General features: G+C 59.2%; 1 protein-coding gene across 1 annotated transcript in view; it reads left to right on the forward strand.

The window, feature by feature from the left end:
* Positions 1-2,191: 2,191 nt before the first annotated feature.
* CTBP1 (C-terminal binding protein 1) overlaps positions 2,192-25,160 on the forward strand; it is a 29,928-nt gene continuing 6,959 nt past the window's right edge. Inside the window, exons 1-5 of the mRNA XM_011970883.1 lie at positions 2,192-3,383; positions 3,515-3,709; positions 6,788-6,942; positions 15,655-15,799; positions 18,094-18,300. Of these exons, the coding sequence (XP_011826273.1) occupies positions 3,703-3,709; positions 6,788-6,942; positions 15,655-15,799; positions 18,094-18,300 (514 nt within the window). The 5' untranslated portion in view covers positions 2,192-3,383; positions 3,515-3,702. The remainder of the gene's footprint in view (positions 3,384-3,514; positions 3,710-6,787; positions 6,943-15,654; positions 15,800-18,093; positions 18,301-25,160) is intronic.

The following is a 25,160-nucleotide window of genomic DNA, read 5'->3' on the forward strand; positions in this document are numbered from 1 at the left end:
TTTGATCGCAGCCCCTACACTGTGTCCTCTGAGCTGTGATGCGGCCCCGCAGGCCCTGTGGAGTACCGTGGCTCCCTGGCTCACAGGGATGCTGCCGTCGGAGGTGCCGTAACGGCTCGTGGGTGACTTGGGCGGTGTCTGTGTGGGGCGCTGTCGTCGGAGGACCTGTATCAGTCCATGGGTGACGGGCAGTGTCTGTCTGAGGGAAGTTCTGGTGGCCCCATGCTCTCAGCCCAGTGGCTCCACGCTGCCGTGTAGGCCCTCTTGGGGGCCTGCCTTCTCTGCCGTTGAAGGGCAGGGGCTCAGTTCCCTCTGGGTGGCAGGCGGCTGTATCTCAGGACCAGAAGGCTCCAGGTCAGGCTGTGCACAGCCTTCGTTCATGTCAGCTCCTGGCTGGGCAGCACAGGGGCCTCCAGGCCTGGACAGCCAAGGGGGGCATCTCACCAATGCCCAGATGGCTGTGCTGGGGACTTATGGCAGGACAGCTTTGTCATGAGATGGCCACTCGAGCCTGGAGTAATCAGGGCTTACGGGGACAGGGCAGGGTGAGGGCTGGTGAGACTGCCCAGCCTGAGGGTGCCCTTCTGGTGGTTGGGGAGCTCCTTCCTGGGCAGCGGCTTTAGGGGCTGCTGTGGAGAGGGAGAGATGAGGTTGATGAGGAGGGGCTTTTGGGACACACTGTCCTGGTAGAGGCTGTGGGGGAGGGGAGCAGACCAGTTGGCCCAGCAGGGCTGGCCAGTGGAGGCACGTGGAGGGTTGGTGGCCACCGAGCCTGGGTCTGAGCAAGCGGGGATGGGGACCAGGTGCCGAGGCTGGGGAAGGAACGGGGGCAGCCGCTTGGTCCTGGCACATCTTGGGGTCCCCTGGGACTTCCTGGGAACCCCAGTGCCCAGAGACCCACTGTGGCTGTCTGGCGGGGGGGCAGGTCCCAGCCCGTGGTGACCCCCAGTGTGCCAGGGCAACCCTGGTCCCTCTCCAGAGTGGACCGATGCCCAGCACACACGTGGTTCAGGGCCGAGTAGGCAGGCATGGCCAACAGGAGGGAGGATCCAGCAAGCAGCTGGTGATGTGTGTCCAGAGACAGGGTGTTGACATGTGGCCAAGAGGTTCTGGGGTCATCGGGCCGCCACCGTGCAGCCCCCACCCCAGGACTTGATGGCTCCAGAGAACCTGGGGGCTGCTGCCCTCACCTCACCCCAATTTCTTTAAAATGAATTTTTATTTTAGAACAGTCTTAGCTTTATAGGAAAATAGGAAGCTAGCGCAAGCTTCCCACGTGCGCTGCACTCACTTCCCTCGTGGGTCTGTTGAGTGCTTTCTTATAACGTAAGGTTAAGCGTCTGCAGGGTGAGAACCTGGAGACCGTGCTTGTGTTGCTGTGCTGAGAGCCGTGTGTGGCTGTGAGTTTTTGATGAGGAAAAGCAGTGTGGGTCCTGGGTTTGGACAGCACAGGCCCCTCTGGGAGCCGAGTGCCTTCACCTCGGAGCGTGTGGGGGAGGTACAGAGCTGGAGCCCTTGACCCTGACCAGCCAGCCAGGAGGGCCGTAGGAGGTCAGCTCCCTGGCGTGAGGTGCCCAGGGCCTCCGGCGTCACCCTGGGTGGGGGCTCCAGGACTCGGACGCTGGCTGTCAGTGGGGCAGGTGTGGCCCAGCAGGGGGCTGCTTTGTGGGTGCACTGTGGCCCCAGGATGGTGCAGATGGTGGGCAGACCTGCCCCAGGGCTGTTTCTGAAACAGAGGCCCCTGGAGGAGAACCAGGTGCTGGGCCTCAGGTGTCTGTCCTGAACTGGGGCAGCCTTGGAACAAGGAGCCGCAGGAGGTCCCTGTGGCACGGGGCCCTGGCAGGGCCACCCCGGGGAGTGCAGGGCCACAGGAGTCCTGCCGCAGGTTCCTCGGCTCGGGAGCTCACGGCCTCCTCACTGCAGAATCTTTTCAGGAGGGCCAGGGTGGCCTTCCCACACCTGCTTCCTCCTCAGAGACACAGGTGTGGGTACATACTGGCCAGTATTGATAAGCATTGAGTGGTATTGAGGGGTGTTGATGAGCCTCCAGGAGCAGCGGCCGGCGCCGTGGTGCTGTGGGCAGTATTGATGAGTACTGGCTGGTGTTGATGAGTTTGACTGGGCGTGGGTGGCGTGGTGCTTTGCCCCCTGGCCAGGCTGGTTCGTGGGTGAAGTGTGACATTCAGGTGTTTTTCTCCTGTCCTTTTAGTTTCTGTTTTTATGCAGGATCCGGGTGCCACGGGGGGATCTGGCCTTCAGGGCAGGAGGCTGCAGCGCAGGTCATAGGGGGCCCAGACGCAGGCAGTGGGATCCCCCTCCACAGTGTTGCTCTTGGGCCCTCCATCGGGAGCCCCATACAGCACCTGCCATGAGGAGTGGTGCTGGGGACCCTGGATGGGAGCTGTGTGTGGGGCTACACCTCAGCCCCTGTGATGGTGTCTCTGGAAGCTGGAGGCGGTCAGCCTGTATGCTTGAGTCCTGCAGAGGGAATTGAGGGGCGGAGATTTGTCTGCGAGGCCTCTGGCAGGGGTCGGCCTTACGGTGCACCACCAGGGTCTTAGGCTTGGCTGAGTGGCCCCTCCTGGCCTGGCAGGCAGTCGTCTCTGCCCATGCCTGCCACGCTGCTGGGCTGGTGGTGGCTGGCTCCTGTCCTGGTTAGCCTGATGTCAGCTGCACGTTGGGGTCAGCGCCTGTGCTGTGTCTTCATGCCAGAGCAGGGGTCAGGTGTGGGTGGCTCAGTGACACCCTCCCGAGGGCTGGGCAATCGTGTGCACTCCCAGCACCCTCTACCTTGCAGGGCTGCGTTCCTGGAAGGCTTGGCCCCCTCAGGTGCCCCCTGCCCCTGTGCATTCAGCCATCAGGGTTCATGCCCTCAGCTTCCCGCCAGGCCCTGGTCGTAGCCGTCAGGAAGAGCTGAGCCGTGCTTTTGGGAGAATCGAGGGAATGTCGCTGGGATGCACCAAGGGTCGGAGGTGGAGCTGGCGTGGCCCAGGGCAGGCAGTACCAGGCCGGTTGCTGGAAAGCCAGCAGCTCCTCTCCCGGTGGCTCCTGGGAAGTTCCACATCCTTGCCTGGTCACAGAGGCCCGGGAATCGGTGACATGAGATAGAAGCTTCCAGAACAGGAGGCAGAGCCCTTCCGCAGTTTCCCTGCCCACAGCACACACCCTGTGCCCTCCACCCCCTGGTTTTTGAACACTGGGGACATCTGGGTGCGGCTAGAGCCTGTGGGGGTGGCCGCAGCCCCGGGGGGCTGTTCCCAAGAGTCAGCCTAGGGGCCACTGGGGCCTGGCCTCGGGCCTGGCACTGCGACCTCGGGGTGAGCACCCCTCGTGTGTGCGGCAGGAGCCGGGGCCCCTGGCTGGCAGCAGGCTCCCGAGTCCAGGTAGGTCCCGGACAGCAGCCCCGGGCGTGGCAGATGCAGTGAGGTCCACTTCTGAGGCGGTCCCTGGAGTCTGTGAGTTCTGGTCGGACCTTCGATGGCATTTTAATGTGTCTCTTGTGTTTGATTTTTAGTAAGACTTTGACCCCGACGCAGGCTTCAGTGATTGCCGTGGATCAGAAGCCTGAGCGCTTTGGCTCAAGACAATTAAGGACGTGGGATGAGGCTCCGAGACAGGACGCGGTTCTGCCTGGGGATCCTGAAGATAAAAAGCTTTGAAAAGTCGAATTCATGGTCGTGGAAGCTGAGGCCATATTAAGAGATGTCAGGTTGGTAGGAGTTCCTGGCGTCGGCGGCAGGCAAAGCCAGCCGGTCTCTTTGCGACCGTGTGGAGGAGGCACTGCCTCGGATCAAGTCGAGGGCCCTGGGCTGTGCAGGCGTCGGGCCTGACTGCTGCCACCTGGCCCCAAGTGTGCTCTGGGCGAGGACAGGCGTCCCTCGAGGGAGGGCTTCCTGCACACCTGGCGGCAGAGCACAGCTGGTCAGGCCTGTCCGTGGTGTCTGCTGTCTGTTTCTGTCGGATAGTGTCCGAGAGGCACGGAGGGCCTCCACGTGGAGGCCGCCAGCAGGAGGGCAGAGCCCCACATGGAACCCTGGAAATCTCAGGTGTCCACCCGGCTGCCCAAGAGCGGGGCCGCGGCCCCGGTGGAGCTGTTCCTCGTGGTTGATCTGTGTTCTCTGGCCCGGAAGTGCGTGCAGCTGGAAACAGCCTTGGGCTGGGGGGTTGCTGTAAAGCCTGCTTCAGCACAGGCCGTGTGAATGTGAAGCCTCCTGAGTGTCCCCAAGCCCGCATGGGTGGGCTGTCCAGGGGAACCCTGGCACGGTGGTCGGGGGCAGCTCGTGGGTGATGTGAGGAGGCACCTTGGGTGCCTGAACCTGATGGGGCCTCGTGTCTCCACCTGCTCCTCCCTCCCCACCGTTCTGCTGAGGAACCCAGCTCCCACTCACCCAGCACCCGGGAGTCCCTCCAGGCCGTTCCAATGAGGGACCCAGTTGCCACTCATCCACACACGGGAGTCCCCATAGGCGGTTCCACCAGGGGACACGGTTCCCACTCACCCAGCACCCGGGAGTCCCCACAGGCAGTTCCGACGAGGGACCCGGTTCCCACTTACCCAGCACCCGGGAGTGCCCCCAGGCCGTTCCGATGAGGGACCCGGTTCCCACTCCTCCAGCACACAGGAGTCCCCCCAGGCAGTTCCACCAGGGGACACGGTTCCTACTCACCCAGCACCCGGAGTCCCTCCAGGCCGTTCCGATGAGGGACCCGGTTCCCACTCCTCCAGCACACAGGGGTCCCCCCATGCAGTTCCACCAGGGGACACGGTTCCTCCTCACCCAGCACCCGGGAGTCCCCACAGGCAGTTCCAACGAGGGACCCGGTTCCCGCTTACCCAGCACCTGGGAGTCCCCACAGGCGGTTCCACCGGGGGACACTGTTCCCACTCACCCAGCACACGGGAGTCGCCACAGGCAGTTCCAACGAGGGACCCGGTTCCCACTCACCCAGCACCCGGGAGTCCCCCCAGGCCGTTCCGATGAGGGACCAGGCTCCCACTCCTCCAGCACACGGGAGTCCCCCCAGGCAGTTCGGATGCAGCCGAGTGGTCTGCAGTGGTCCTGCGTGTCCACGCCTTCCTTGTCAGAAGTGAAATCCAAGGACGCTGAGAGCAGATGTCTGTCCACTCACTCAGGAACAGCAACATAAACCTTTCCTCTCATGAGAAGTAATCACCACACACAGTGGGGAGGAAGGCCGTGTGCAGAGGGAGGCCGTGTGCAGTGTCGCTGGGCGGCTGCCTGTGGTGCTCGTGGGCAGCTGCAGTCCGGAGGGAATGAAGGAAAGGTGAACCAGGACACGGTTTTGACCGTGCAGACCCCATGCTCGGGATCTGGGCCGGTCCTGGTGCCTTTCCTGTCTTGAAGGCAAGTGGGCGGAATGGCCAGTGGCTCCTCCGAGGACGCTGGGGCGCGAGGACCTTGTGGGAGGGTCATGGGCCCAGCCGTACTGGGAGCCCTTGGCTTTGGGGTGGTCAGTGGAGACCCATGCCCCGTCCCTTGCAGACCCACTGCATCCCTGGGCTGTCCACCAGCGTTTCTTTTCTCTGCCGTGGGTTCCAAGAGGCATTTCCCTGCTTCCTGGATACTGGCAGCTCGGCGGCCTCTACTCACCAGCAGGTGGATGGGGCGGGAGACTGGGCTGAGCGTGCTTATGGCCGCGGCCACTGGGGGCCTGCTGGGTCACTGTTTCTTGGTTCTGTCCTGCACCTCCCCTCCTGCTGGCCGAACGGTTCTGGAGGCTGCTTGGTCTCCTGGGGCCGGTCTTTAGGGGTGGACCGGCTGGGCCCTGGCCCCAGCTCTGCCTCTGCCCAGCTGCCATGGGCCTGACGGTAGCCCTGCCTGGTGCTCCCTGCCCGGCACGGGGCCGTTGGGCGGTACCTGGAAGCTGCCATGCTTCTGTGACGCCTCAGAGCCCTTATTTCTCCACTTGGCCTCAGTGAAGCTTAGTTGTGTCATACGTAGAAGGAGTGGGTGTTAATGATCTTTAATCATCTCGTTCTGGGAAGGTTGGGTACAGAGTGGACTTTAATAGGTTTTAGCCCTTTTCTTTCCTTGCTCTGTTTCTTTTCCCTTTAAATCTGTAAATGGAAGTGATGCCAGGCAGAGCGTGGGGGGCGTCCCACATGAAACATTGGTGACCCCATCAGGGATTCCGGGCAGCCACGTGGTAGCCCAGGCAGGAAAGGGACAACCGTGTTCCCAAAGGCCCGTGCTGCCATCTGTGTTCTCCAGTGTCCGGGTCCCTCCTGTCCCGCTGCCTCACGGAGCTGCCCTGGGGTCTCGGAGGGTCTGGGAGGGCCTGGGAGGGTCTGGAGGTATCTTGATGGGTCTCGGAGGGCCTGGGAGGATCTTCGGGGGGGTCTCAGAGGGTCTGGGAGGATCTTGGAGTCCCTAGGAGGGTCTGGAGGTTCCTTGGGGGGTCTCGGAGGGTCTCGAAGTGCCTCGGAGGGTCTCAGAGGGCCTGGGAAGGTCGCAGAGGGTCTGGGAGGGTCTCGGGGTCTCGGAGGGACCTTGGAGGGTCTGGGAGGGTCTCGGAGGCCCGGCGCCCAAGGAGGATGGTGGTGGGTGTCTGCAGTCTGTGTCCACTCGAGTCGGTGAACTGAAGCACACACGAGTCTGTCTTTCCCGTGGATTTTTAATTTACTTTTTACAAATAACAAAACGTATAGGATAGAAAACCCCCGGGCATCAGCCCTCGTTGACCCGTGCACGGTGGGTGGCGTGGAGTGGGCTGTGGCCGCAGGGCCGCAGTGGTGCGAAGCTGAGCACTTGCCTCTGTCTTGCAGGCGTCCGACCTCCAATCATGAACGGGCCCCTGCACCCGCGGCCCCTGGTGGCGCTGCTGGACGGCCGGGACTGCACAGTGGAGATGCCCATCCTGAAGGACGTGGCCACTGTGGCCTTCTGCGACGCGCAGTCCACGCAGGAGATCCACGAGAAGGTACCACCATGGCGTGGGGCTGGAAGAACCACACGCTGGAGGGGAGTGGGGAGGGACGGGAGCACAGCAAGCCCAGGCCGAAGCGGGTCTGTGTGCCACTGGGGCAGGAGCGGCCTCTGTCCCAGTCGCCCTGCGCCATCGGGAGGTGGACACGGAGTTTCCCCTGCGCCCCGTCGGGAGGTGGACACGGGGTTTCCCCTGCGCCCCGTCGGGAGGTGGACACGGGGTTTCTCCTGAGCCCCGTCGGGAGGTGGACACGGGGTTTCTCCTGCTCTCCACTGGGAGGTGGACATGGGGTTTGCCCTGAGCCCCATCGGGAGGTGGACACGGGGTTTCCCTGTGGCTTCTTGATTCATTTTCAGTTTTTCCCAGGGAGCAGGTCCTTTTGTGGCGGGGGTGGAGTGAGGTGCTTTCCCCCGCCTCAGATGCACAGCGGTCTCGGCATTGCCCACGACCTGGCTGTGGTCCAGCAGTGGGCAGCCTTTGGGCAGTTTTCCTGATTCATGTTTGCTCAGGAGCTCCACAGGCTCCTCCGTGATGAGGGCTAGGTTGGTCCGGCTCCTCGTAGCCAGGGATCTGTGATTCAGAGCAGCTTTTTCCTGAAGACAGATGAAGAATCTGGGCCCGCAGGAGCTCACGGGATAGGGCCAGGCCCAGGCCGCAACCCGGAGAGGCCCGGAGCCTGCAGAAACGGGCGAGCCTCGCCAACTCTGGCCTGGGGCGTTGGCTGTTCTGGAAGAAGTGGCTGAGAGGCTGAATTTGGCTTTGCTGGGTGCGGGACCCTGCCGGGATATCCATGGCCCAAAAGGTGACACCTGGAGTGAGGGTGAGCTGGGTTCTGACTCGCCACACGGTTGGCACTCAGCCTACTGATGTCTGAGAAACCTTGAATCTGGATTTTCAGGGGCCCCGCACTGCTGACCCCAGGTGCAGAAGGAAATGGGACGGCCCCTTTAGAGGAAGACAGCGTCAGCCCAGGCCTCAGGTCATTTCTAGAAATCCTCGTCTGGCGCGGGGTCCGTCAGACACAAGCAGAGGTAACCAGGCAGTCAAGGAGATGCACAAAACCCACCAGCCAGGGAAGCGGCGCCGGCCCATAGGAGCTCCCTGTGCTGCCCACGGGCCAGTCACCCCAGCACAGCCCCCGGGAGGCCGGGCCAGACACCCGACGAAGAGCTGATGACCCTGAAACGGGGCGTAGCAGTGTCAGGGGAGAACATGAGATGTGAATCTGAGAAATGCTGAAGCTGAACGGGGGAACTGAGGGGCGGGTTTACCAGCGGGCCGGGCAGCAGTGGACAGGCGGGAACGCGGGAGAGGGCGAGATGAGGAAGAGTCTCCCTCACAGAAACTTCAGAACAAGACAGGGAAGGGGCTGGAAATGATGACGACCGCAAAAGCATTTCCAAAACGGACAGAAGACAACCTGATGTTAAAAATGTGCGTAGTCTGCCGGGAGCTCTGCCGGGGCATTCGCTCTGGGAGATTCTTCACGGTTTCTCATGGGGTTAGATGTGTGCTTGTAATGTAGCCCAGGGGCCACGCTCCTTTATCCTGGAGACTCGGAACGTGCGGCATCCACACGCCCAGCGGCCACACCCCTTTATCCCGGAGACTCGTAATGTGCCGCATCCCCACGCCCAGCGGCCACACCCCTTTATCCCGGAGCCTCGGAACGTACATCCACACGCCCAGCGGCCACACCCCTTTATCCCGGAGACTCGTAATGTGCCGCATCCCCATGCCCAGCGGCCACACACCTTTATCCCGGAGACTCGGAATGCGCATCCACACACAGACCTGCACGTCATGCTCCCTGGCAGCTTAACTCACCATAGCCCAAACTAGAAGACCATCCCCCAGGCTGCCCTTCAGTGAGTGAGTGGCCGGGCGAACACTGGCCACCTCCCTTAGTGTCCTCCTCAGCAACAGGCGTGAACTCTGGGTCCCTGCCACACCCTGGGTGATCTCGGCAGCGCGGTGGTGAGTGAAGAAGCTGGTTTCAAGGGGGGCACGCTGTATCATCTGTTCATCCCCAGCTGACGGGGTGAGCGTGACGGAAACAGTTGCCCGGGGTGCAGGTGGGGGATCTGCCGGCGGGCCAGTGTCCGGAATCAGCGTGTGGGTACATCACGTGGGTGTGTCCACACGCGTGCAAGGGGCTGTGGGTGAACTGCCCGTGGTGCACACCTGAGGGAGTCATGTGGCACCAGCTCGGTTTTGGTTAGGTACAGTTTTCTCATTGGGAAACTGTTTGTATTAAAGATATACACGTAGAAATGAAAAAGAGGCTCGTCGAAAACTTTCAATATTGTAAGCAACACTGAAACAAGTTTTGCCAACGAACTGGAAAACTAAGGCAAAACAGATGTTTTTCTAGAATTGCAGTAATCCCAAACTGCCTTGCCAGGTTCATATAAAATGCAAATCAGTGGTCGGGGTGCGGCCGGCGTGGGCCCTGGCGTGAGACAGACTTCCTGCTCCCCACCCAGACTGCGCAGCCCAGGGCAGAGAGAGGACAAGGTAAACAGAAAACCACCCCAGGGGACGCAGCTGGATTCTTGGAAGAGATGAGTGTTGGGAACGGTCCTGGCATCCCGGAGGGGTCTGAAGCAGCCCCTAAGCAGAAGGAGAGCAGGCGCCGCAGAAAGGAGCCCCCAGAAACTAGGAGAGCTTGAAATTTAAAACGTGAGTGAAAATCTAATAACAGGAAGTTTGAAGACACAGGGAAATGGCAGAAGCTGGAGATGGGAAGAGAAGCCACAGCCTCCCGGGGCTCCGTGTGGAATCTGAGGGGGCCGCCTGGATGCCGAGTCCCTGTTTCACAGTGTGTGGTCCTGCAGGAGGAGCTGGCTGCCCATGCTTTCTTGCCACTAGGGGTGGCCAAAGGACTGAACTCCAGCACAGAGGGGAGCAGGGCCTCTCCCTGCCATCCCTTCCCTGTCCCTGCTGGCCGGAAGCCAGCTGTGATGGGCGGAGCCTGGGTAGCCACCTTGGACCATGAGTGGAGCCGTGTTGGGAACCGTGGAGCGACAAGACAGGAGGCAGGGACCCTCGTGGCTGTGGAGGGGGCTGCGGGCCACCTGTCTGCAGGCTTTGGCGTGGGAGGAAACTGAGCGCTTGCTTCATGTGTCACTGTCAGTCAGGAATTTGTGCCTCCTGGGGCAGAAACTTCCCGCATAGCTGTTTGGATGTCGCTGCTGTCTGAGTGCCGTGGAGGGAGAGAATGTGATACCGTCAGTGCGGTCATAGGAAGAACAGAAAGAATGTCGGGGCCTGGGAGGCACACCGCTGTTAAGGTTCAGGATTAGGATTTTATTGATACCGTGGGTGGGGGGATGTCACCGACGAGGACACGAGACTCAGCACAGCACCCCCCGCCTGCTTTGGAATTGCCGTAGGAGAAGGGTTTTCAGCCCAGCACTGCACATCTGATCAAACTGCTGAGCAAGAAAAAGGAAGGCCTGGGGCCCGGAGGCTGCGTCCGGTGTGGGCTGCGGGACCTGGAGCGGCAGGGCAGCTCCGGGAGGGCACAGGATGCAGTGGTCCGCAACGACCTGCAGCCAGCTGGACAGTCACACTCCTGCAAGACAAGCATCTCCCGGCCTTGGGGGTAGGGAGGCCGCCAGAAAGCCCCGCTGGACAGAGGTGCTGGGGCTGTGCAGGAAACGAAGTGATAGAAATCCGGGAAAAACACACAAGCTGGCGTTGTCATGGTGACCAGGAAAAACAGGCTGGCGTTGTCATGGTGACCGGGAAAAACACACAGGCTGGCGTTGTCATGGTGATGGAGTGCGGGGCAAGCCCCTTGGTCTCTTGCTGGCAGCCGGCACAGAGACAGGCTGCCGTGGGCTCTGACCTTAATACCGGGTCACAGTCGCTTCTAGGAGCAAGAGGACGGATACCCCATGCCGTATACTGGGGCCTGTTTCCAGGCACACTGTCCAGTGCCCAGCTGAGCCGTGGGTGCAGTGCGGCCCCCGCAGTGCATGTCCAGACCCCAGGACCCACTCTCAGGTCTAGAAGATCCAGTTGGGCAGTGTTGGTACCACCAAGAGTGGACAGGACAGAGGAGCAGAGACGGCCCCACCCAGCAGGACGCAAGGACTCGGGCAGTGGCTTTTCAGGTGTGTGGGCTGAGAACTGGGGAGTCGGTGAATTCTGGGGCCCCTGGGGTAGCCATTCGGGAACGGCAGCAGCTCCCCCAACCGCAGATGCTCACTGCCCACAGAAGCGGCCACGTGTTTGAATGAAGAGCAGTTAGAGGAACATTTGCAAGAGAATGTGTTTACTCACTGATGTTATGACAACACAGAAAATAACTCTTTCTGTAGAAAATGTGATACTAGAGAGGAAAAGGTCACTTTGATTAAATGGCAATTAGAAATAACAACATTGCAAGGCCGGGTGCAGCAGCTCACACCTATAATCCCAGCACTTTAGGAGGCCGAGGCGGGCGGATCACTTGAGGTCAGGAGTTCGAGACCAGCCTGGGCAACATGGTGAAACCCTGTCTCTACTGAAAATACAAGAATTAGCCATGCATGGTGGTACATGCCTATAGTCCCAGATACTCAGGAGGCTGAGGCAGGAGAATCTCTGCAATCCAAGAGGCAGAGGTTGCACCGAGCCAAGATTATGCCACCGCACTCCAGCCTGGGCAACAGAGCGAGACTCCGTCTAAACAAAAAAAAGGAAAAAAAGAAAGACATAGTAAAACAAATTTTAAAAACAAAAACAGGCGAGAGATAGGGGTTGGGTATTTTCAATTTGTGTGCCAGCCTAAGGGTGAATGTCTGATATAATCAGAGCTGGTGCAGGGGCCGTGCCTGTAATCCCAGTGTATCCAGAGGCCAAGGCCGGAGGATCGCCTCAGCCTAGGAGGTCAAGTCTGCAGTGAGTCATGATTACACCACTGCAGTCCGGCAAGATCCTGTCTGTAATATAAATAAATGTAAAAGTCTGTGTATTCAGAGACTCCTCCCAATCAGTAGGAAACAGAAAAATTCCAGCGGAAAATGGATGAGGGCAGTGGCGTTTGGGTATAGACAGAGCGATGTATGAGAACCGGGGTGCCCCTCCCGGGTTCTCATGGGTGCAGCAGTCACCGCCGGTAACCACTGGCCTGGCCTGCACCGAGCCCTGCACCAGCCATGTTGAGGGAGCCTGAGCCTGTGCCTTCATATGAAACAGAAACGGCCATACCAGTCTCGATGGTTTTGGCAGTTTCTCTGGAAATCTGAAACCTGCGGTCTTCGGCCCAGCCCCACCCTGGGCCTGCATGTGGCTGCGTGTCGTAGAGAAGCATCTGCCCTGATGGTGACCTGATGTGAGCAGCAGTTTCAGAGTAAGCCACACCTGTGCACGAGGTCTGGAAAGGTAAGTGCGATGTCACTGAGTCCTGAGCACAGGAGAAGCAGGTGGCGGAACTGCATGGCCGGAGTTGGGCCTGGCAGGCCCCTTCCTGACCCCCAAGAGCTGGCTGCCACCAGCAGCCTCCTGGTGTCCTGGGGTCTGTTTCTAGCCCGGTGGCAGCCGAGCTTCCTGGGCACCCGGCTTTCCCCAGGCCTGCTCTGAGCGCTGGAGTTGAGGGCACTGAGCAGAGGGGGACTGAGCCCCTGGCGGTGGAGGGGACACACCAGTGGGTACTGGCTGGGGATGGCTTCTGGGAGGCTGCTGGGTCCTGATCTAAAGGAGCACAGCTGGCTGTACCCACCTCCTGCAGACTTCCTCTGTGGGAGACCGAGGCAGTAGGCAGGGTGGAGCAGCCACGTGGCAGCCACGAGGGGGACAGGAAGGTAGACCCCGAGGCTGACGAGCCACTGTGGCACCCTGGCCTGTGGACCTGTGGATGACGTGGCCGCCACGTGGTAAAGCGTACACGCTAGCGGCTCTGGCGCTGCAGCTGAGCACAGGCCAACCTGGTACGTGGCTGCGGTCGGGGCATGGGGTCTCCGAGCCGTGTTGAGATTCCTGTAGTGAGAACGCATTCACCTAATACCTTGTTAAAAATATATTCAGTAAGGAGAAGGGCAAGGTCCTGAAAAAGTGCGTTAAGAAACGTGCCCGGGCAAGTGAGTAAAGCCTCGTCAGGGGGCAGCTTGCACTTCCCAGCTCAGCTGGGTCTTCAGCCTCTGCAGCTGGTTGAGCCCAGAGCCCGAAGGAGGCCCTCGGCCGGTGCACGTTTCGTCTTCTCAAAACTTATCTCGATGAGATAAAAAAATGTTCATCGCAGAAGAGCCAACGCGGGAAGCAACCTTAAGGCCGCACACATGAATATTCTTCATATTCACATGAATCGATCGCCGTCTGATCCGAATGTGCAGGAGGTGACGTGCCGCAGTTCAGAACCGACTTTTCAAAGCCCATGGCCGATGCTCAGAGTGAAAGCAAGCTGTTGCCTGCGTACACACAAGCCCGTGTGGTGTGGGTCTCTCCAGCCTGTCCATGCCGAGCCTCTGTGTGCACACCGTGGGAGCAGCCCCTGCATGTCCAGCTGTCCAGGCCGGGCCCCCGGGCTCATGTCTGGCGCCAGGCCTGTCCCTTACCCCATGGCCCATCTCCCACTGCGTCTCTGCCCACCACTCGCACGCACAGCACCTCCTGCCCACAGTGGGTGCCGACGAGGCTTCACCTGCAAGCGACTCCCTCTTAGCTGCAGCTGTTCTGCCAAGCTGCCCAAGGCACCTCCTGGGGGTGTGGGCGCCCATCTCCAATCCACACAGCGCAGGGGTCTTTCTGGCTGCACCGCTCGCCGCTACCCACGGCCGTGCACCAGTCACCCACTGCTGGCCTCTGCCCGTGCTGTCCTCCTTGTGGCCTCACCCAGTCCACACTACATCTGGTCAGGTCTGGTACACCAGGGGTCGCCCCGTCCACACTGTGTCTGGTGCACCAGGGGTCTGCACGTATGCAGCCTCAAAGCCTTCCCAGGCGGCCCGGGGCAGCCATCAGCCCTGTCTGTGAACTGATGAGTGCTACACCCATTCCTCTGCGATCTGGACAGATGCCTCCCTGCCTCCTGCGGCCGAGCTGCTCCAACTTTCCCTTTGTCCTGGAGAACGCCTAGGCCAACCCGGGGCTCCCCTGCCCTGCTGCCCAGCCTCTGCCATGGCCCTGGTCTGTGTGGTCCCCCATAGTCCCATCCTCTAGGTCCCCTGCAGTGGGCAGGAGGGAAGGGAGGCTGTGCCAGCCTCAAAGGGAACCATCTGTTCTGGCCAAGCTGGAGGTCCGGGCACTGGAGGAGAAGGGGTTGCAGCTGGGTGGTGAGCGTCTTCCTGGGGGCTGCCCTCACCACCCCCCCCCCAACGTGTGCCTGCCCAACACCAGCTGCTCTACCCAGGACCCGGGCAGTCAGCTCCCACAGGACACCCTGCGGTCCAGCAACCCAGGCACTGCCGCCCAGGATCGGCAGGCTCCACGTACGGCGGGAAGGGAGGGAAAGACGCTGCCTAGGCCCCGGCTAGCTCTGTGCTGAGCCCGTGGTGTTGGTCGGTCAGGAGTACCTGGGGGCCCGCTGGCAGGGGGCGGGTGGGAGTCACATCTTCACGGGAGGCTCAGTGGTGTCTCCCGGGACTCAGACGTGCCCATGTGGACAAGGTCTGCGCGTCCTGGTGTCCTGAGCCGTAGCTGTTTGCATAGAGCCCCTCTGCACCCACGGTGGGCGTTGTCACGCACGAGTGTGGGATGCGTGAGTGTGGGATGCACGAGTGTGGATGCACGTGTGTGGGTGGGTGTTTTCAGGTGTGGGTAGATGCACAGGTGGTGCACACACACCCCCACCCTGTGCCCAGTGCCGCGCGTGGTTCTTCTGCCTAGGGCACTTCCTCCACCTATGTGCCTCTGCACCCCACGCTACCCCGCCCTCCCTGGACTGGGGGTAACTGGGAGCCCTTGGTAGGGGGGGTTGGCGGTGACCACAGCAACACCTGGTGCTGGCTGAGTGGAGGCGCCAGAGTTGGGCTGCTGTGCTGTGTGCTGGGTCTGCATTTGTCGGAATTCGTTCCGGTCTAGAATTTGTCATGGAAACTGAAATTACAAGCATGACTGTTATGAACATAGCTCAAACCCAAGCTTGCTAGCCATGCTGTGCCCGCTGTGGGCAGCATTTCTGGGCGGGTTCTCAGGCGACACGGGGGCAGTGTGTGCTGCTGTGGTGGTGTCCTTGTGGCTGGGTGGCCCCTGTCTGTCTCTGCCCACGTGCTTGTGTGCCCCAGGGACTTACCACTTTCTACCCGCACCCCTGGGCCTGCAGGTCTCAGGTGCCCAGGCTGCCCCCACCCAGCCGCGCCTGCTCAGCATCCTTCCTGGGTGTGACTGCACCCCCCGTCCTGTGTCCTTGCCTGGTGCAACCCCATTTCTTCCACAAGGCTGGGCAGAGTCTCAGGGTGGGGCGCACACTCAAAAAGAAACATCTCAGCTGTCACACTGGGAAGCAGGTGACTCTGACCAGTGCCAGCCTGCAGCCTACACATGGCTGAGGACGCTGCGGTGGGAATTGCTGGGACTCGGGATGCCTGGGCAGGGATTGAGGGGTAGCGCATGGTGGGGAGGTGTTCATGTGGCCTCCCCCAGTGTCCAGGCTGGTGCTTGGGGAACAGAGCCTGAGGGCCACAGACTAGTTTCCCAGCCAGGCTCAGCCCCACCGCCGAAGGCCAAGCTTGAGGCTCTGCAGGCGCTGGGCTCAGCCCATGTGTTTTCTCCTCGCTGTAGGTCCTGAACGAGGCCGTGGGGGCCCTGATGTACCACACCATCACACTCACCAGGGAGGACCTGGAGAAGTTCAAAGCCCTCCGCATCATCGTCCGGATCGGCAGTGGTTTTGACAACATTGACATCAAGTCGGCTGGGGATTTAGGTAGGCCGGCTCCGAATTATCTCCTGTGCCCATGCATGCGAGCTCCGTCCCGTCTTGCTTCATCCATGGAGGCTTCACTGCCACACCAAGGACCCCGTTGCACATCGCCTGGTGTGGCTGGCTGTGGCGTGCAGTCCCATCTAGGGCCAGCGTGAGGCTGCAGCCGTTCTGTTCCTCACAGAGCCTCACCTCGGGGCACTTCCTCTCTTTTGGGCAGTAGGAAATCCAGCTGCGACTTCACACAGGTCTGCGTGCATGTCTAGCTAGTGCCCCTTGCTTGGGTACCGGGGCCCTGGGGGTGAGGGGCAGGGGCGTCAGAGTGTGGCTGTAATAGGGCTCATAGGTCTCTGTCCCAAGACACAGCGGGAACAGCGGGGTGTGTCGCAACCCAGTACACATGCACTGAGCACGTGGAACACACAGAACACGCACATCTGCACCCGTGTACGTGCACTCAACACACAGAGCATGCACACACATCTGCACCCGTGCACGTGCACTAAGTACTCGGAATGTGCACACTCAGCACACAGAACATGCACATGCATCTGCATCCGTTCATGTACCCTGAGCACATGGAACACTCAGAGGACACGCACATCCGCACCCGTGCACGTGCACTTGGCACACGGAACACGCACACAGCACACAGAACACGCAGACGTGTCTGCACCTATGCTCATGTACTCAGCACATGGAACACTCACAGAACACGTACATCCGTACCCATGCACCTACACACGCACACGGAACGTGCCCACGTGTCTGCACCCCTGCGCACTCATTAGAACAAATCAGGGCGGTGCTTGGCCGTCCTGCGTGGAGCGCACTTTGTTTTCTGCCAGGCTCCGTCTGTTGTGGGTTGTTTTTGTTGGTTTTTTTTTTTGAGACAGAGTCTTGCTCTGTTGCCCAGGCTGGAGTGCAGTGGCGCGATCTCGGCCCACTGCTGCTTCCGCCGGTGCCCATGGGCCAAAGCCATGTGCCAGCCCCCTCCCGCCTTTGTCTCTGTGACGGCATCCTGGGAAAGGCCGGCTGTGGTGTCAGGCGCAGGCCCGGCTGTGCGGTGTTGGGTGCAGTCCTGGCTGTGCGGTGTCGGGCGCAGGCCTGGTGCTTTCTGAGCGACCCCTGCTGTTTACTATCTCTGTTGCCTGTGGAGTTTCCCAGGCCCGGGCTCTGTTCTTCAGCCAGGGACAGTCTGGGGCGCCGCTGGGATCTGGCCCACGCTCCGACGCCCCACAGTCAGGAGGCCTTTCTTCCAATCTCGTGTGGTGCTTGGCTTGGCTCTCCCTCAGTCTCCCTTGTTTAACGTTTTTACGTCCAAGTGAGTTGTGTCTGGGGCGATGTGGGATCCCACCCTTGGCCTTGTGCAGCGCCTGCCCACACTGCCCCACGTCAGGCCGCCTCCCGACCCTCGGAACCCCTTGCAGAACCACCCGGTCCTGTCTAGCCTCCGGGCATATGAATGCAGCCCTGTCCTGGCCTCCTGCCCCTTCCTCCTCCCCAGAGAGACAGACGGCCAGTTGGACGGCCAGTCAGACGCAGGAGTGCAATCATCTGAATGGGGCGGGAAGTGCCGTGCAGGGGAGGCGCTGGCCAGGGACAGGCCAGGGATGAGGATAAATAGGCTTAGGGAGGGGCCCTGGCCGGGGAAGGGCCTGCCTCTGGGACAAGGCTGGGAGCGGGCAGTAGGGGTTACACTCGAGAGAAATGGGATGGATTTGCTTTCCAGGAATGGCTCCAGCTTCAGTGTTACTGACTGCGGGGTGTAGGGCATGGAGGGCGGAAGGGGCTGCGGGGGCCTGGCTTGGCCTGGGGGAGGCCTGAGGACATGTGCGGATGTCCATGTAGGGGTGTGCAGGTGGGGCCAGCACCCAGATTCTGACCTGGCCGCAGCCTCCCCGCAGGGTCCCCCTGGAGGAATCAGGGCAGCGAGGTGACGCGGGGAGACGTGCTTGTCTCTGCCTGGGCTCCCAGTGCTGAGTTGGGAGGGGTCAGGGCAGTGTCTCACGCCCCGGCCCCACCACACACCAAGCAGTTGCCGAGCGTGTGCTGCACGTGAACCCAAAGTGGAGGTGGGGCTCCAGCCACAGGGCACGGCGCCAGGCCAGGTGCTCTGTTGCCCCCGAGCCTGGGAGATGTGCGTTCATTTCGTGGCCTCCCAGCGTGGCCTTGGGGACGTGGCCTTTGGCTTCTTCCTCGGGAAGCTTCAAACCTGCTCCAGCCACAGTAGCCCTGGTGTCCTCCCAGAGGCTGGGCCTGGCCTGGAGGTGACCGCCGTGTCCTTGTCCCCACAGGCATCGCTGTCTGCAACGTGCCTGCGGCGTCTGTGGAGGAGACGGCCGACTCGACGCTGTGCCACATCCTGAACCTGTACCGGCGGGCCACCTGGCTGCACCAGGCATTGCGGGAGGGCACGCGAGTCCAGAGCGTCGAGCAGATCCGCGAGGTGGCGTCCGGCGCCGCCAGGATCCGTGGGGAGACCTTGGGCATCATCGGACTCGGTGCGTCAGCCACAGCTCCGTGCCTGTGTCCCTCCCTGTGTCTGGCGCTGCTGCTCTTCAGCCGTGCCCAGAAGGAGAGGCCCAGGGCGGGGTGGGGCTGCGGGTATCGGTCCCAACCCAGGACAGGACTGAGTGCAGCCCAGGCGCCAGGGCCCAGGAATCCCAGGCTGTGTGCCCTACGTACGCAGACGTCACAGCACACATGTGGGCCTTACACGGGCACACACGGATGTCACAGCACACACGGATGTCACAGCACACGCGGATGTCACAGCACACACAGCCTCACACAGACATCACAGCACACACATGGGTCTCACACTGGCTTTCACAGATATCACAACACCACAGCACACGTGTGAGCCTCACACAGACAGCACGGCACACACTGACATCACACACGGACGTCACAGCACACATACAGGCCTGCACGGATGGCACGTGCCACAGCACACGTGGCCTCACAGATGCCACAGTACACATGACCGCATGGGCACACACAGACATGACACATGGATGTCACAGCACACACATGGACCTCAAGGGCACACACATAATACATGGATGTCACAGCACATAGCCTCACACAGATATCACAATACACACGTGGGTCTCACACCGGCCTGCATGGACGTCATAGCACACACGGCCTGTGCAGATATCACATAGAACACCACAGCACACATGGGCCTCACGCAGACATCACTGCACACACAGACATCATACACGGATGTCACAGCACACAGCTCACACAGGCCTGCACTGATGTCCCACATGCCACAGCACACGTGTGGGCCTCAGACATCACACATGGACATCACAACACACACATGGGCCTTACACAGGTACACACAGACAACACAGACATCATAGCACCCACAGCCTCACACAGCACACACATGGGTCTCAGGCCTGCACAGACATCACACGGACGTCACACACACGTGAACTCCACACAGACATCACATGTGGATGTCACAGCACACACGGGCCACACGGGGACATGCAGATGTCACGGCACACACGGATATCACACGGCACACATGGGCATCACATGGATATCACAGCATACACATGATACCACGTGGACACACACCGATGTCAGTCATGGGCACATAAGCAGATAGACACGGGCATACGTGTGGGCACACACATCAACCACGGTCTAGCACGCGCTCACCCCTTGAGGCCTCTGGGGCTGGCTGCGTGGGTCCTGCTGGGGCTGGGGTTCGGGCAGCCGCCGGCTTCCTCCGCTGTCACCAGCAGCCGGCCCTGTGCCCGGGGAGTGGTTTGCCCCTCAGCAACCCCTTGCTCTTCATTTGCCCACTCGCTCTGCAGCCGCCTGTCCTGGGCCCAGCACCGTCCTGGGTCCAGCATGCAGCAGTGAGCAGGCCCCACACAGCCAGGCCCAGGTTGAGCTCAGAGCAGCAAGCGTGTGTGTGTGATCCTAGAGTGGAGCCATGTCTTGAGAGAGAGGAGCTGGGAGAGGCCAAGTGAGGTCACGGGGGAGCATCTGGGAGGGGCCCAGGTGTGAGGTGGGAGGTAGGAAGGTGCTCCCGTAGAGGGTTCTTAGAGAGGGTGGGTGAGGGGTGGTGTCCCTTTTCTGAAGACCCCCTGGACATCTTAGCCCAGGTGCCTGTCTCCCCAGATCATGGGTTCCTAGGAGCTGCCTGCGCCATTCCCCAGGAGGCCCCGTGGGGATGCGAGGACCTTGCCGTGCCGGGGATTCCCCTTGACCGGCCAGCCCCCCGCTTCCCAAACATCCAGGCAGCCCACTCCTGCTGACCGCTGTCCTTGTCCCGGCAGCGTGTGGGGAATCAGATGTTTCGGGTGGTCTCGGTGAGGCAGACACACCTGGGTTAGTGGGAGAGGCTGGCTCATGGATGTGCATGGAACACGTGCTTGTTTCTTCCTGGACACATCTCTCACGGCCTTGCTGGTGCCCCCACCAGGACCCCAGGGCTGGCTGGAACCTGTGAGGATCCCGGAGCCCTGAGGTGCCCATTCCTCATACCTCTGCCCTTCTGAGGCCTGGGCGGCCCCTCCCCCCTCAGGGCCATGGCCCGTGTGTGGTTTGTTGAAGGAGGGAAGGAGGGAGAGTGGGTAGGTCGGGGCAGAGGTCAGAAGGGGCCGGGGACTCAGGGCTCTGTGGACCTTCAGCTCCATGGGCTGTCCACCGGCCTTGTGCAGGAGCAGTGCCTCAGCTGTCTCCAGAGCAAGCCCACAGGGCGGGAGGGGCCTCGTGTGCCTTGCCTGCAGGGCGCGGCCTGTCCCGCAGCCACAGGTCTGACACCTCACCTGGGGTGTCTGAGGGACTGGGATGTGGGGGGTTGTGGGCTGTGTCTGTGTGTGGCCAGGGATGTCTGTAGTTCCCCTGGTAAGAACAGGTGGGTGTGTGGTCTCCAGAGTCCTGTAACCTGTCTCTCTTGGGGTTGGGGTCTGTGGTTCCGGCCCTGAAGGCCCCACCCTCCCCGTGGCCACTCTGAGGCCTGAGGGTGGCGCCTGCCCAGGCTGAGTGTGGAACTGGGCCCAGCCGGCCCCTCCCAGGGCCCCGTGCTGAGTGGGGATTGGAGCACCCAGGTCAGGATGCCCTCAGAGAGCAGGGCTGTGGCCACCCCCTTCCTTGAGGACCCCACCTGCCAAAGCCCCCACCCAGGCCTGGCCTGAGGAGTGCGGGTGGGTCCTGGCGTCCTGGGGAATGCAGGGTGGACCTGGCAGGTTGTGGGGGTCTGCCATGGGCGTTCTCCCCTGCAGTGGCCCAGGTCGTCCTGTGGGCTCTCAGGCAGGCGTCCCTGGAGCGGCTGGGCTGCTTCCCTTGCTCTGGGCGCAGGCCTCTCTACCTGTGGTGAACTCTTGGTGACCCAGGCCAGGTCAAAGCTCCCTCAGCCTTGGGAGCTGAGGAGAGCAGTTCTGTCCTTAGGGGCACAAGTCCCCTGACGCTGCAGCCTCTACCTCGTGGACAGGGACCCCCTACCCCAGCCTGGCCGCCCACCTGGCACCTGCGCCCCCCTGCCCCTCGCCCTTGTCCCTGAACCCCATCCCCACCCTCTGGAAGAGCCTCGTGCTCTGGGTGGGGCCCGTGCTGGGCACCAGCCACTCAGGCTCTCCCAGGGTGTGCCTGTCCCGATCTCCTCTCTGCTGGGCACACCCTGTGTCTGGGTTGTTCTTAGCGTGGAATCCACGCGTGTGGTGACTACAGGAAGCTGGAAGCCCTGGGCAGTCTGTGGTTCACGGTGTTGCTGCCACTCGGTGTGACGAGGCGGTGGCCGCTTCTGCTCTACGAGGCTCTGGTGCTGTGACTTACGTCTGCTTCTTGTTTTTTTCTTTCCTCCCTCCTTCCTTCCTTCCTTCCTTCTGAAAAATGCACTATCTTAGGTGCACACAGGAAAACATTGTACAAAGAACCCACCAGCACGTCAACAGAGCAGGCTTCTGCACACAGCTGCCTCGGGCCCCCTTCTTTCGCCGCGGCCCCGAAATGACCTGGGTCCCGCTTCCTAGAGCAGAGGGCCTTCCCCGGCTCTGCCGAGGTGGGATCGCGGGTACGCAGCCTTCTGTGTCGGCCTCGCGTCAGTCGGGGTGATGCCTCCGGGTCTCATCTGCGTTTTCGCATGGCCCACAGTTTCTGATAACGTGAACACAGCACGATTCGCTTCTCCAGACTCTTGGTGATGCATTTTCTAAGCTTTTGGCCAATATCACAAACAAAACTTCTGTGAACACATTTCTGCCCGTCTTTTTTGTGCACATAGACGGCTCATGCCTCTTGGGTTTGTACCTAGGAGTGGAGTTTCTGAGTCCCAGGGCAGGACGTTGTTTCACGTGGAGGGAGTTGCTGTTCTTCAGGCAAGTGCACAGCGTCACGCTCCGGCAGCCGCATATCCTTGCCAGCACTCCGTGTTGGAGTCTGTGTAATTCTAGCCCTTCCAGCAGGAATTTTGTGATATTTTTATTTTATCACAGTTTCCTGATAACTGAGGGAGTCGAGCACCTCTTTATACCCCGGCCACTGGGAGCACCTTCTTTTCCATGTTGGTTACAAAGCCCTCATGTAGTCTGCATCTGGTTCTTGTCAGGTCGACATGCACTGTGGATATTTTTATAATTTCAAAATGCTTGTTTTTACATATTTACCAATATCTCAGGCCGTGGCTTGACTTTTCACTTTCTTGACATCTCTCTGACGAGAACACGTTTTCAGTTTTTATGAAGCCCAGCGTATCACCCGTTTTTTCGGTGAATACCTTTTGTGTCCTGAGGAATCTCTGTTTACCCCAGGGTCATCCAGGTTCTCTGTGTTTTCTTCTGGAAGCTTCTACCTCTTGGTCCAGGGTCTTCTGGGTTGCCACTGAGGCGTGGTGTGAGGCTGGGGTCGCGGCCCGCCCTTTCCCGGGATGGCAGGTCCCTGCGGCACGATGCGCCGAGGCACCCTCCTTCCCGTTGGCGTGGCTCCTCTGCAGAAAGGCAGTTGGCCACACGTGAGTGGGTCTGTCTGGACTCCTCTGTTCCGTGGACCTGTTTTTCTTCCCTTTCTCCCGTGTTACGCTGTCTGCACGGCTGTGAACCTTGAGATCTTCCACCGTGTTCTTCACAAGGGTCTTGGCTGTTTTAGGTCCTGCTGTGCATTTCCGTTTCCATCTGGAATCAGCTCGTCAATTTTCATTTTGTTGAGTCCTTAAAATCAGTTTTGGGAACGCTGACTTCCTAATAATATTGAATCTTCAGGACACAAATACGATGTCTCCATTTATTTTCACGTTTCTTAACAGTGTTTCATCGTTATCAGTAGAAGGTTTCCACGTAGTTCATTAAGTTTATCGTTAGGCATTTGGCATTTGTAATGCTGTTACAAATTTTGTTGTTGTTGTTGTTTCTTTGTTTTTTTGAGACGGTCTCACTCGGTCACCCAGGCTGGAGTACAGTGGCGTGATTTCAGCACACTGCAATCTCTGCCTTTTTTTTTCTTTTTGAAACGGAGTCTTGCTCTGTCGCCTAGGCTGGAGTACGGTGGTGTGATTTCAGCTCACTGCAACCTCCGCTTCCTGGGTTCAAACGATTCTCCTACCTCAGCCTCCTGAGTAGCTGGGATTACAGACGCATGCCACTACACCTGGTTAATTTTTGTATTTTTAGTAGAGACGGGGTTTCGCCGTGTTGGCCAGGCTCGAACTCCTGACTTCAAGTGATCCACTCGCCTTGGCCTCCCAAAGTATTGGGATTACAGGCATGAGCCACTGTGCCCAGCCTAATTGTTTCTTGATGTTTGGTTATTAGTGGGTAGAAATACACTTGAGTTTTGTAAACCAACCTCATATCCCACAGCCTTCTAAATTCTCCATATTAGGCTGGGTACAGTGGCTTGTGCCTGCTATTGTAGTGAGTTATGAGGCCAAGGCCGGAGGATCACCAGGAGTTAGAGACCAGCCTGGATGGCATAATGAGACCTGCCTCTGCCAAAAACAGATTCTCTTGAATTTTCTCTTGCACACACTGCTGTGTCACCTGCAGATAAACACAGATTTACATTTTCCTTTCTGATCTCTGTGCCTTTTATTTCTTTAATTTCTTTATTTTTGCCTTTTTTGCATTAGCTACAATCGTCAGTAGCAGTGACTTGCAGGTGTTACTGTCTTGATGTGGGAGAAAAAGTTTTTGATATTTCACCATTAAGTAGGAAGTTTGCTTTCATCTTTTTGTGGTCTGGTTAATTGGTCTGATGTTGAGGTAACCATCCCAGCTCTTTTGATCAGTGTTTATGTGGTATGTCTTTTTTCATCCTTTTAATTTCAGCTTATCTCTGTTCTTATGTTTATCATTCAGATGAATGGTCTTGCTCTGTCACTCAGGCTACAGTGTGGTGGTACAGTCATGGCTCACTGCAGCCTTGAGCACTGGGGCTCAAGAGATCCTCTTGCCTTAGCCTCCGAAGTAGTTAGGACTATAGGTGTGTGCCACTGCAATTTTTAAAAATTTATTATTATTATTGTTATTATTATTATTTTGGTAGAGACAAGGTCTTGCTGTGTTGCCCAGGATGGTCTTAAACTCCTGGGCTCAAGTGGTCACCCTGCCTTGGCCTCCCAAAGTGCTGGGATTACCGGTGTGAGCCATGGCGCCTGGCTTCTGTGTGTGCGTTTAAAGTGTGTCTGTTATTAATAGTGTATAGTTGGTTCCTCTTTCTTTTTTCAGTCTGACAGTCTTTGCCTCTTGAGTGTTCCGTTCATTTATTTTTAGTGTAATTGCTGCTCATTTGGATTTCAGTGTCGTCTGGCTACATGTTTTCTGTTCATCCTTGTTTTTCCTTTCTGGCCTTCTTGTATGTTAATCAAGTGTTAAATGATTCCTCGCATCTGTTGTTGCTTTTTAATCTATACCGACTGCTTAGTGATCGTGTTTAGTTTTACTTTAGAGATCAGGATATGCCTTCGTAACTCACTGCCATCCGGCATAACCTGTGAAGCCTCGTCGAGGGCAGTAAGAGGCCTGCGGTGGCTCCTCTCACCCTTGGGCTGCTGCCCTCGGGCCCATTTTCTACGTCTGTTGTGCGGAAAACCATACAAGAAGCTATTGGTCATGAGTCTTTCAACATCAGGCCGATTTTCCACGTCTGTTATGCAGTAAACCATACAAGAAGCTATCAGTCATGAGTGTTTCAAGGAATTTTTCAGTAATTTTTGTTTTTGAATATTGACCGACACATCCACCCTTTCTGCCTCCTTGTTTATCCCACCCCCAATTCTGGCTGTCGTCGGGCATCACGTTCCTGTAGCCTACAGACTCTGTTAGAAACGTGGCTCACCAGTGAACGATTCCCTCCGCTTTTGTCTGAAAATGTGTTTTGCCTTTTTTTTTTTTTTTTT

The sequence above is a fragment of the Mandrillus leucophaeus genome, unplaced genomic scaffold (genome assembly GCF_000951045.1).
Source record: "Mandrillus leucophaeus isolate KB7577 unplaced genomic scaffold, Mleu.le_1.0 Scaffold98, whole genome shotgun sequence".
Classification (NCBI taxonomy): domain Eukaryota; kingdom Metazoa; phylum Chordata; class Mammalia; order Primates; family Cercopithecidae; genus Mandrillus; species Mandrillus leucophaeus.